This window comes from Hyperolius riggenbachi, chromosome 2 (assembly GCF_040937935.1).
Source record: "Hyperolius riggenbachi isolate aHypRig1 chromosome 2, aHypRig1.pri, whole genome shotgun sequence".
NCBI classification, from domain to species: domain Eukaryota; kingdom Metazoa; phylum Chordata; class Amphibia; order Anura; family Hyperoliidae; genus Hyperolius; species Hyperolius riggenbachi.
Window position 1 is genome coordinate 541,773,972 of NC_090647.1, and position 12,055 is coordinate 541,786,026.

General features: G+C 45.3%; 1 protein-coding gene and 1 long non-coding RNA gene across 5 annotated transcripts in view; one reads left to right on the plus strand and one right to left on the minus strand.

Moving 5' to 3' along the window:
* The window catches only part of LOC137547308 (uncharacterized), a 135,837-nt gene extending 135,009 nt beyond the window's left edge, over window positions 1-828 (minus strand). For all 3 annotated transcript variants that reach the window (XR_011026558.1, XR_011026560.1, XR_011026555.1), the window contains exon 1: window positions 492-828. This is a non-coding gene — a long non-coding RNA (uncharacterized lncRNA). The remainder of the gene's footprint in view (window positions 1-491) is intronic.
* LOC137547305 (transient receptor potential cation channel subfamily V member 3-like) overlaps window positions 1-12,055 on the plus strand; it is a 106,151-nt gene that overhangs the window by 4,190 nt on the left and 89,906 nt on the right. Inside the window, exons 1-4 of one of the 2 annotated variants that reach the window (XM_068270752.1) lie at window positions 3,502-3,540; window positions 5,788-5,862; window positions 8,819-8,902; window positions 10,443-10,502. In XM_068270752.1, the coding sequence (XP_068126853.1) occupies window positions 8,880-8,902; window positions 10,443-10,502 (83 nt within the window). In that variant the 5' untranslated portion in view covers window positions 3,502-3,540; window positions 5,788-5,862; window positions 8,819-8,879. Of the gene's footprint in view, window positions 1-3,501; window positions 3,541-5,787; window positions 5,863-8,818; window positions 8,903-10,442; window positions 10,503-12,055 lie in introns of those variants that run through there. The other variant, XM_068270751.1, reaches the window with a different exon arrangement.

Below are 12,055 nucleotides of genomic sequence, written 5' to 3' on the forward strand. Positions count from 1 at the left end.
TGGTATCGCCGTACTCAGGAGAAGTAGTATAATGTGTTTGGGGGGGGGGTATTTTTACACATACCCATGCTGGGTGGGAGAAATCTCTCTGTAAATGGACAATTGTGTGTAAAAAAATCAAACAAATCTCATTTACAGAGCTATTTCTCCCACCCAGCATGGGTATGTGTAAAAATACACCACAAAACACATTATACTACTTCTCCTGAGTACGGCGATACCACATGTCTGACCCCTTTTTGCAGCCTAGGTGCGCTAAGGGGCCCAACGTCCTATGAGCACCTTTAGGCTTTACAGGGGTGCTTACAATTTAGCACCCCCCAAATGCCAGGACAGTAAACACACCCCACAAATGACCTCATTTTGGAAAGTAGACACCCCAAAGTATTCAGAGAGGGGCATGGTGAGTCCGTGGCAGATTTCATTTTTTTTTGTCAAAGTGTCATGTTCCGCTAACTTGTGACAAAAAATAAAATCTTCTATGAACTCACCATGCCTCTTAGTCAATACTTTGGGATGTCTTCAGGGCCGGATTTACCATAAGGCACTGTAGGCACGTGCCTACAGGCGCCTGACATTCCAAGGGCGGCTCTCCTTCCTCCCCGAATGTGTGCCTCCCTATGTAGAGTCCATGCGGGAGAGCAGTGTCACGCACCGCCGCTCATCAGTGCAGCCGCACAGCCAGCGTCCCCAGCGACCGTAGTCAGGCAGTCCAGTTGGGTAGTCAGCAGGGGGCGGTGCGCGCTGAGATCTATTTGTTTTCTTCTTGGTGCGCGCTGAGATCTATTTGTTTTCTTCTTGCTTTGGCCACCGGAAACAGGGAACTGATTAACAAGGGGGCTGTGGAAGGGGGGACAGAAAATGCTCGCTCCCCGTTCTCACATGACCTGGTCTCACTGGCCAATCATGTGCCGCCCCAGGATCTGCCGGGAGAAAAGGAGGTGGAGGCGGAGATTGAAAGTTTGCAGTGGCTATGCTGCATGGTATGCCAGCCAGGAAGAAAAGACTGGACAGCTGGACAGTGAGGCTTTTGGGAGGTGAAGTAAATACTTTTATTGCACTTTCCCTCTCTCTCTTCCTGTGTTTCCTTGCCCGAGTAAATGTCTCTCTCACTCTGATCTCCAGAGAAGTGCAGCGGTGGTTCCCGAGCCTCTTGCTGCTGGAGCCCGCCCCCCACAGCTTCATGTTTCTTCTCTGCCTCTGGTTCAACCCGCTGATCTTCATGGATAAGGGAGGGAGGGGGAGAGAGTGTGAGTGAGTGAGTGAGTGTGTGTGTGTGTGTGTGTGTGTGTGTGTGTGTGTGTGTGTGTGTGTGTGTGTGTGTGTGTGTGTGTGTGTGTGTGTGTGTGTGTGTGTGTGTGTGTGTGTGTGTGCGTGCGTGCGTGTGCGTGCGCCCCCCCCCCCTGTCCTGATGTCTGTGTGTATGTGTGAGCCCTCCTTGGTCCTGATGTCTGTGTGTGTGTGAGCCCCCCTGTGTCCTGATGTCTGTGTGTGTGTGTGAGCCCCCCTGTGTCCTGATGTCTGTGTGTGTGTGTGCGCCCCCCGTGTCCTGATGTCTGTGTGTATGTGTGAGCCCTCCTTGGTCCTGGTGTGTGTGTGTGTGTGTGTGTGTGTGTGTGTGTGTGTGTGTGTGTGTGTGTGTGTGTGTGTGTGAGCCCCCCTGTGTCCTGATGTCTGTGTGTGTGTGAGCACCCCTGTGTCCTGATGTCTGTATGAGCCCCCCTGTGTCCTGATGTCTGTGTGTGTGAGCCCCCCTGTGTCCTGATGTCTGTGTGTGTGAGCCCCCCTGTGTCCTGATGTCTGTGTGTGTGAGCCCCCCTGTGTCCTGATGTCTGTGTGTGTGAGCCCCCCTGTGTCCTGATGTCTGTGTGCGAGACCCCGGTGTCCTGATGTCTGTGTGTGTGAGTCCTCCTTGGTCCTGATGTCTGTGTGTGTGAGTCCTCCTTGGTCCTGATGTCTGTGTGTGTGAGCCCCCCTGTGTCCTGATGTCTGTGTGTGTGTGAGCCCCCCTATGTCCTGGTGTGTGTGTGTGTGTGTGTGTGTGTGTGTGTGTGTGTGTGTGTGTGTGTGTGTGTGTGTGTGTGTGTGTGTGTGTGTGTGTGTGTGTGTGTGTGTGTGTGTGAGAGACCCCTGTGTCCTGATGTCTGTCTGTGTGAGACCCCTGTGTGTGTGTGTGTGTGTGTGTGTGTGTGTGTGTGTGTGTGTGTGTGTGTGTGTGTGTGTGTGAGAGAGAGTCCTCCTTGGTCCTGATGTCTGTGTGTGTGAGCCCCCCTGTGTCCTGATGTCTGTGTGTGTGTGAGCCCCCCTGTGTCCTGATGTCTGTGTGTGTGTGTGAGCCCCCCTGTGTCCTGATGTGTGTGTGTGTGCGACCCCTGTGTCCTGATGTCTGTCTGTGTGTGTGAGACCCCTGTGTCCTGATGTCTGTCTGTGTGTGTGAGACCCCTGTGTCCTGATGTCTGTCTGTGTGTGTGAGACCCCTGTGTCCTGATGTCTGTCTGTGTGTGTGAGACCCCTGTGTCCTGATGTCTGTCTATGTGTGTGAGACCCCTGTGTCCTGATGTCTTGTCTGTGTGTGTGAGACCCCTGTGTCCTGATGTCTTGTCTGTGTGTGTGATACCCCTGTGTCCTGATGTCTGTGTGTGTGTGTGAGACCCGTGTGTGTGTGAGACCCGTGTGTGTGTGAGACCCGTGTGTGTGTGAGACCCGTGTGTGTGTGAGACCCGTGTGTGTGTGTGACCCGTGTGTGTGTGTGTGACCCGTGTGTGTGTGAGACCCGTGTGTGTGTGAGACCCGTGTGTGTGAGACCCGTGTGTGTGTGAGACCCGTGTGTGTGTGAGACCCGTGTGTGTGAGACCCGTGTGTGTGAGACCCGTGTGTGTGTGAGACCCGTGTGTGTGTGAGACCCGTGTGTGTGTGAGACCCGTGTGTGTGAGACCCGTGTGTGTGAGACCCGTGTGTGTGTGTGTGTCTGTGTGTGTGTAGACCCCTGTGTGAGTACACACATGTGCCCTGACCCCCACTTATTCCTAACACTAATAACCCCTAATAACTAATAAAACCAGTGTCCCCACTATTTTTGGGGTGTAGCATTGTAGCGGCTATTTGTGCAATATGGGGCGGAGGCGGCTACCAAAATGGCGCTATGCACTTCAACAGTGGGGAGCGTAATGTTGCTATCACCCCCACATCCCGCCCCCGATGTATCTCCCTTCCTAGCCAGCTGCACTCAGTGACAGGCTAGTGTCCCACTCCCCAGCAGCCATCCACCACATTCAATCATGCACGCAGTGCTGCAACTTCAGCTGCGTGCATAGGCATCGGGGTGCAGTGAGTGTTGGCTCAGTCTCTGCTGGCACTGGGAACCATGTGGGAGAGAGAGAAAGCAGAGGTAGACTGTTGATGCAAAAAGCACAGCCTGTAGGCTACAGCTCCGCCACCATACACCTCCACCCATGTGTGTACTGGTGCAGCCAGATGCAAATGCCTGCGACACAGTGCCGTGGTGTGCCAGTTTTTGACAGAGCCAGCTCTGCAGTAAAAGTAAGTCACAAACACTCACTGTCACTATGTCAAACATCATGTCCCAGTCCAGATTCATAGGTTGGGTAGTGTCCCCAGATTTGATGGCTCACGACTATGCTGCTTGTAGTCATACAATTTGATGGCCTGCTGTGGACATCTCACTGACCATGTAGTAAAGTCCTCAGATTGGATGGCTCATCATGGCTGTACTGTCTGTAGCCTAGGCATGCAATGTGATGGTCTGCATACAGTCCATCAAATTACATTCCTACAGACAGTACAGCCAAGAGCCATCTAACCTAGGGACACTGCTAGATGATTAGTGACATGTCCACAGCAGGCCATCAAATTGTATGACTACAAGCAGCATAGTCATGAGCCTTCAAATCTGGGGACAATACCAGATGGTCAGCGAGATGCCAACAGATGCCACTACCTGTCAGCCACTACAATCAACTCATCACTACCTTCCCCCACTACAATCTGCCTATCACTACCTGTCAGCTACTACAGTCAACCTATCACTACCTGCTGGCTACTACAATCAACTCATCACTACCTGCCAGCTACTACAATCCACCCATCACTACCTGCCCCCACTACAATCTGCCTATCACTACCTGCCAGCTACTACAATCTACTTGTCACTACCTGCTGGTTACTACAACATGCCTGTCACTACCTGCTGGCCACTAACATTTTTATTAATATAATGTCCTTGTGACTTGTATTATTACCTGCTTATTGTTGGTAATATCAGCCTTTATATGGTAAATTATACATGTTGTTGGTAATATCTGCACATTGTTGGTATTCTCTACTTGTCTTTGGAAATATCTGCATTACCTTGTGTGGTTTTATTTAATAAGAAAAAGGGGCGTGATTTGATGGGGGTGTGGCCTGTGTTAAGGGGTGGGGCTTAGGGCTCCTGCGCTTAAGTGCCTATAGGCTCCTGAGCTGTAAATCCGGCCCTGGATGTCTTCTTTCCAAAATGGGGTCATTTGGGGGGTATTTATACTATCCTGGAATTCTAGCACCTCATGAAACCTGACAGGTGCTCAGAAAAGTCAGAGATGCTTCAAAATGGGAAAATTCACTTTTGGCACCATAGTTTGTAAACGCTATAACTTTTACCCAAACCAATAAATATACACCTATTGGATTTTTTTTTAATCAAAGACATGTAGCACAATACATTTAAAAAAAATATACATAGAAATTTTACTTTATTTGAAAAATGTCAGCACAGAAAGTTAAAAAAAAAAATTTTTGGGACAAAATTCATGTCTTTTTTGATGAATATAATAAAAACTAAAAATCACAGCAGCAATCAAATAGCACCAAAAGAAAGCTGTATTAGGGACAAGAAAAGGAGGGAAAATTCATTAAAGTGGTAGGTTGTATGACCGAGTAATAAACCCTTAAAGCTGCAGTGGTCTGAATGGAATAAAAGGCTCTGGTCCTTAAGGGGTAGAAGGACTGAGGTCCTTATGTGGTTAAAGTGTTGGGGGCCCTGCAGCACCTCTTAGTCTAATAGCTATCAGTGTGTCAGCTGGGGTGGGAGGGATGGGGGATGCAATTTGTTGTCTCAGCCTTGGGTGCTGGAGGACCTTGTCCTGGCTCTGCTCCTCTATGCTCCCTTTGTCCCCCTTGTGTCCCCCTTGTGTCCCCCTTGTGTCCTCCTTTGTGTCCTCCTCTATGCCCCTTTGTGCCCCCCTTGTGTCCTCCTCTACGCCCCTTTGTGTCCCCCTTGTGTCCTCTTCTATGCACCTTTGTGTCCCCCTGTGTCCTCTGTTTGTCCCCCTGTGTCCTCCTCTGCATGGTCACAGTACAGGGAGTCTCTGACATTGCGGCGGGTTGGAGGTTCGTATTGGCAGGTGTTCACAAGTCAAGAACTTCCTGCATTTGCACCATAAGACACAGTAACTTGTGCAGAGCATGATGGGATTTCCTATGTTGTTATTCACGTTGCCTAGCAACTGGGAGAGGTGCTCAGGACACAGGACAGTTGGAACTGTGTCTCATGCTCCCTGTCACCTCCTTTCAGCCAAAAAGATGGCTGCCATCATGAAATCAAACATTTTCCTGTTCTTTTAAAACAGGGTGGGTAAGAGATTATATTACCTATCTATTTTAATTAACATAACTAATGTAACTTAATGACAGTATGTTTGTTTAGGCTGAAGTTCCTCTTTAAAGTCCAAAAGAAAACAGTAAATCCCCCATTAAAATTAATACTGTTTTTGCTCATCTTTCTTTTTATAGCAAAACACATGAAGAAATTGAGTCCCCTTCACCTGCCGATGAGCTGAACAACTTGCTTCCAGAACTGGACAGCAGGTAATACTGAATGGATATGAGCAATACGGTGGTGAAAATTCCTGCTTGGGTGCAGATTTAGTTCAAATTGTATGCAGCTTGGATTTAGGCCAAAGCCATCCAGATGGGGAGAAAGTACATTTGACTAGCAAAATTTTAAGCCACATACTTTGTGAATTAAATTTAAATGTAAGCTGGAATTATCAACTGATCATTAGGGATGAACGAGTGAAATTTTCAAGTTTGGTCTTGTGGTGGAACTGACCCCAGTCTTACTTAAAGGATACCCGAACTGAAATGTGACAAAATGAGATAGACATGTGTATGTACAGTGCCTAGCACACAAATAACTATGCCGTGTTCCTTTTTTTATTTCTCTGCCTGAAAGAGTTAAATATAAGGTATGCAAGTGGCTGACTCAGTCCTGACTCAGACAGGAAGTGACTACAGTGTGACCCTCACTGATAAGAAATTCCAACTATAAAACACTTTCTTAGCAGAAAATGGCTTCTGAGAGCAAGAAAGAGGTAAAAAAGGGAAATTTCTTATCAGTGAGGGTCACACTGTAATAACTTCCTGTCTGAGTCAGGACTGAGTCAGCCACTTACATACCTGATATTTAACTCTTTCAGGCAGAGAAAGAAAAAAAGGAACACAGCCTAGTAATTAGTGTGCTAGGCACTGTACATACACATGTCTATCTCATTATGTCACATTTCAGTTTGGGTATCCTTTAAAGTACACCTTTTAAATAGTGCCGATTGGCTGTTCTGTTCACATTTGGCAGCCTTCATAATAGTTCCGGTGTACTTAAAGTTGCCCATAATAATCGAACTTAACCACTTCCCAAACACAGTTTTTTTTTTCCTTTAAAAACCAGAGCAATTTTTACATCACTCTCCTCCCATTCATTCGCCAATAAATTTATTGTTACTTATCACACAGAAATGATCTCTATATATTTTTGCCACAAATTAGGCTTTCTTTGGGTGGTACTTTTTGCTAAGAGTTATGTTTATCTTATATGCACTTTAAAGGGTATATTAAGACAGTATCAAGAAAAAAAATCATTAAAATAAAACTATATCTATCTATCTATCTATCTATCTATCTATCTATCTATCTATCTATATATATATATATATATATAAAATTATTATTTTTTTAAATAGGGGTAGGGGTGTAAGGGTTTAATTTTTTTTTTTTAAGTATGTATTTGTATATGTAAAGTGGATGTGTGGATGTATTTTTACTTTTTGGCCACAGATGGTGCTACAGTTAATTGCTGATGAAAGTAGACAGTACCCTCAACTAGAGCAACTGTTAACTTTCATTTTGTGAATGAAATGCCGGCGTCTGGGTGACGTTGGCTTTTCAATCATCACAGGCAGTGCAATCAAGTTTAGGAAAGCAGTTCCCAAGCACCGATCATGGAATGGTGGGATTGCAGCCGAATGAATGACAGCACCGCAGCAATCGGGAGCGGCAAGGTTAACAAAACAGATACGTGTATTTACGTGTATGTACACTGTACAGTGACACTGTACAGTGGTGCTGTACAGGTTAAAGGGCAACTAAATTGAGAGGTATATGAAGGCTGCCATATTTATTTCCTCTTAAGCAATACCAGTTGCCTGGCAGTCCTGCTGATCCTCTGCCTCTAATTCCTGGTATACACTATGCAATTTCCCGTCAGGTAGATGGGTTGAATCAATTAAGATCTTTTTCTTCTTCTCCTTCCCCTTCTTCTTCTTCTTCTTCTTCTTCTCCTTCTTCTCCTTATTCTTATTCTCCTTCTCCTCCTTCTCCTTCTTCTCCTTCTTCTCCTTCTCCTCCTTCTCCTTCTTCTCCTTCTTCGCCTTCTTCTCCTTCTCCTTCTTCTCCTTCTTCTCCTTCTCCTTCTCATCCTTCTCCTTCTCCCCCTTCTCCTTCTTCTCCTTCTCCTTCTTCTCCTTCTCCTTCTCCTCCTTCTCCTTCTCCCCCTTCTCCTTCTTCTTCTTCTCCTTCTTCTCCTCCTTTTTCTTCTTCTCCTTCTTCTCCTTCTCCTTCTTCTCCTTCTCCTTCTCCCCCTACTCCTTCTAATTCTTCTCCTCCTTCTTCTCCTTCTCCTTCTTCTCCTTCTTCTTCTCCCCCTTCTCCTTCTTCTCCGTCTCCGTCTTCTCCTTCTTCTCCTTTTCCTTCTTCTTCTTCTTCTCCTTTTTCTCCTTATCCTTCTTCTCCTTCTCCTTCTCCTCCTTCTCCTCCTTCTTCTCCTTCTTCTCCTGCGTCTCCTTCTTCTCCTCCTTCTCCTTCTCCCCCTACTCCTTCTTCTCCTTCTAATTCTTCTCCTTCTCCTTCTTCTCCTTCTCCTTCTTCCCCTTCTCCTTCTCCTTCTTCTCCTTCTCCTTCTTCTCCTTCTTCTCCTTCTCCTTCTCCCCCTACTCCTTCTAATTCTTCTCCTCCTTCTTCTCCTTCTCCTTCTTCTCCTTCTTCTTCTCCCCCTTCTCCTTCTTCTCCGTCTCCGTCTTCTCCTTCTTCTCCTTTTCCTTCTTCTTCTTCTTCTCCTTTTTCTCCTTATCCTTCTTCTCCTTCTCCTTCTCCTCCTTCTCCTCCTTCTTCTCCTTCTTCTCCTGCGTCTCCTTCTTCTCCTCCTTCTCCTTCTCCCCCTACTCCTTCTTCTCCTTCTAATTCTTCTCCTTCTCCTTCTTCTCCTTCTCCTTCTTCCCCTTCTCCTTCTCCTTCTTCTCCTTCTCCTTCTTCTCCTTCTTCTCTTTCTCCTTCTCCTTATTCTTCTTCCAGCACATTAGAGTACATAGTCATGTCACTGGCTGTCCTCAGAGGAGCTCACACTCTAATCCCTACCATAGTCATAGCATAAGGTTCTGCTTCTGGATTACAGGATGTTTCTGGAATACTTTAGGCAGATACAATAAATACCTAACTTGGGGCATTTATATTTGAATGTTAATAAACACACCTTTATGTGTCTCAAATTCAGTCATCAAGAAACTCTGGGACCTGTTGCATACATATTCAGCTCTCCAACATTCAGCTTCCCCATGGATTCTCAAGAGGCTGAAGGGTATGTCGGCATAGGTATTTCTTTTTTTGTGCTGAAAGAGATTTTCAAATGTGTTTTTAAAAAAATGTATTTGACAGATTTGATTGCAGTTTACTCCGGCTGTATATCTAGGCAGTTTGACTATACTGGGACATTGAAGCAAACCTGAAAAGAAAATAAACTTCTGAGATAATTAATTGTGTGTGTAGTACAGCTAAGAAATAGAACATTAGTAGCAGAGAAAAGTCTCATATTGTTTTCCAGTACAGGAAGAGTTAAAAAAAAAAACTTCAGTTGTTATCTATGCAAAAGAGCTTCTCTGAGCTAATCCACCCAACTTGGTTTATACTTACCAGGCGTCCTTCTTTTGTCCGTAGCCCCACGCCCTAAAGGAAGAGGTCATAGGGGCTTCTCTATGACCAATCAGAGAAGCGTGCGTTACCTCTGCCTTTAGGGGGCAGAGCTATGTACAGATGAAGGAAGTACAGAGACCTGGTAAGTATAATGAAAGTTTTTATTTTAAAGCGTAATCACTTGGCCCCCCAAAGCGCTGCATAATTGCTTTGGTAAGCGATTTATGCAGGCAGCGCTTATATACATTGGGCTTGGGCTTGATTCACAAAAGTGTGCTAACACTTAGCACTCCCGTGCAAAGCTGCTTTGCACGTGATATCATGCGCGTAAAGCTTTACGCGTGAAGTCATTAGTTTACGCACGTAAAGTTTTAAGCGCATTACATCGCGTGCAAACCAGCTTAGCACGGGTGTGCTAAGCATACACTCTAATAGGTCAGCATGCAAAGCGGCGTAATTATCACGTGCAAAGCACGGTACGCCGTACGCGCGATAAAAGTTAACATGCGAGCGCTAAAACTTTGCACGTGCGCGGCTTTTGGGAGTAATAACTCAGTTATCACTGTTTTGTAACTCAAGCCCATTGAGCGCAAAAATGCTGCATGTCCCCGATCACAATCGCCTCCCCCTACCCCCCCCCCCCCCCCCCCCAGACGCACACACACTACTTACATTGGCAAAGCATTTTTGGGAATCGCCGTCAATTGTCGGCGATCCCAAAACGCTACCAAAATCGAAAGCCTAACAGTGGAAGACAACTTTAGAGTTACATCAAAACACAGGAAGTAAAATTTGAGCCATTCCCTGCACTATTGCTGTGCTTACTGCATACTTCCTGAATCTGATCACGTGATTATGGCAAATTATCTTGCTTTCTCACTTCACAGGCAACTAAATTTACCGAAGTCCTTACATGTATGTCCTTGTATCATGCATTTAGTGTAGCCCTCTCCTTTAGGAACAGCTTCCTTGGGCATCAGTTTCCCCTTTTCATTTGTTGCCCCCCATTTTCATGCTCCTTTCATAAATGGTGCAACCCTCTTTTATATTCAGGTTCCGCCTCAGGCAGCAGCTGCCCAAGGCCCGGGCCGTTGTGGCCTTTCTAGAAATCCGACCCTGTAAATCCTTGTGTATGTGTGTGTGTCATCTCAGGTACAATTTAATACACATTATTTTCTTACTAGTTTATCTTTTTTTTTCCCCCAAAGCAAAACCCAGGAAGAAAATGAAGATGAGCTGGACAACTTGCTCCCGGAATTGGACAGCAGGTAATACTGAATGACTGATCATTAGTGAGGTGCTAGCAGTTCCAGCTTACATGCAAATCATATGAAGCTCCAGACCGGGAGGATCAGAATCAGCAGGAAGTACATGTGATTGGTCAAATTCCCAGCTGCCTACAATTTGCATGCAAGTTGGAACTACTCCTGATCTAAACCCCATGGTTGTGTTTAGTAATTACGGATGCAGAGTAACTGGAACTAGGTTTATTTAGCAGTTCAATACAACTAAGCAGTTAAAGTCTATCAGAACTGACAGGTTTTGGACTAGTCCATCCATACATGGGGGTTCTCAGGGTTTTCTTTGTTTTTTTGAAAGCATTCCAGAAAATACTTTTGAAAACAAAGAAAACTCTGGCTATCCCCAATTAGGAGATGGACTATTTCAAAATCTGTCTGTTCTTTCAGATTTTAACTGCTTACTATTTTATCTGTAGTGGTCCTTTAAGCTGTACTTTCCTCCGAGTCTCCAGAATGCATAAACAGGAATCAACAATACACAGCAGTACGGATTGTCTTATCAGAAATGCAAGTAGCACAGTGCCACTTACAGGCCAGATGTACGAACACCACATTTCCACTCTTGTTACAAAAACTTCTTTACACAAAAGTCAAGTATGCAAATATTCAATTATAACACAAAGCCACAACTAACGTAGTCATTTGACCCTATCATAGTGCATAGTCAACTTTGGGAAAGCCAAATTATTTGTATTTTTTTAGAATGTGGGAGGATACCGGAGTGCTCAGAAGAAATAACATAAAAACTTGGGAGTGAAGTGAACACACAAATGCCATGCAAATAGCCCTGGCCCTGATTCAAATCAAAGAGCCAGCACTGAAAGACAAGAGTGCTATCCACTACGCCATCATGCCACCCGAAATAGCAGGCACGTCGCTAGGGGGCTACATCCGGGGCACTCTCACGGATCTGTTTCCATGGTGCTCCAAATATATTTCTTTGGGGTGCCCATTCGAGTGCCCCCAATGTTTTTGGGGAGCGGTGAGAGCGAAGAGAGTGAACGTTGCCCACCCAGTGACAGCGTCGTATACAGGAAGTGACACCCCTGCTCACTTCCTGTATTTGAAATGTGTGGTGCTGTCATTGGGCACAGTTTCCAATTACACAGATGACTGATCATTCCTCAAACAAGGATTTGTTGTAACAGTAAGCACCCCACACAAGAGGCTTCAAATTCTATCAGACTTCTGGGAAGATTAGTGGTACTGTCGAGTTATAATATTTGCCAAAGTCATTTCAGAATCAAAAATGATATTTCTGTACTTTAGCAATATGGTCACTGAAAGAAAGTACACAAAAGTAACGTATTAACACAAATTTTGAAATGTGCTTGCCAATGCAAAAATAAACAGGAGCTAATTTTAAAATGATTTTAAAAAAGGCACAGCATATCGTCTGGGAACATATTTTCACAATTGTTCTGCTTTTGTGAAAAATAAGTTTGCGGAATCCGCAAATGTATTTTCTCAGAACTTGCAAGATGAATTTTGAATTAGATTTTTCCCCCGATAGCATAAAT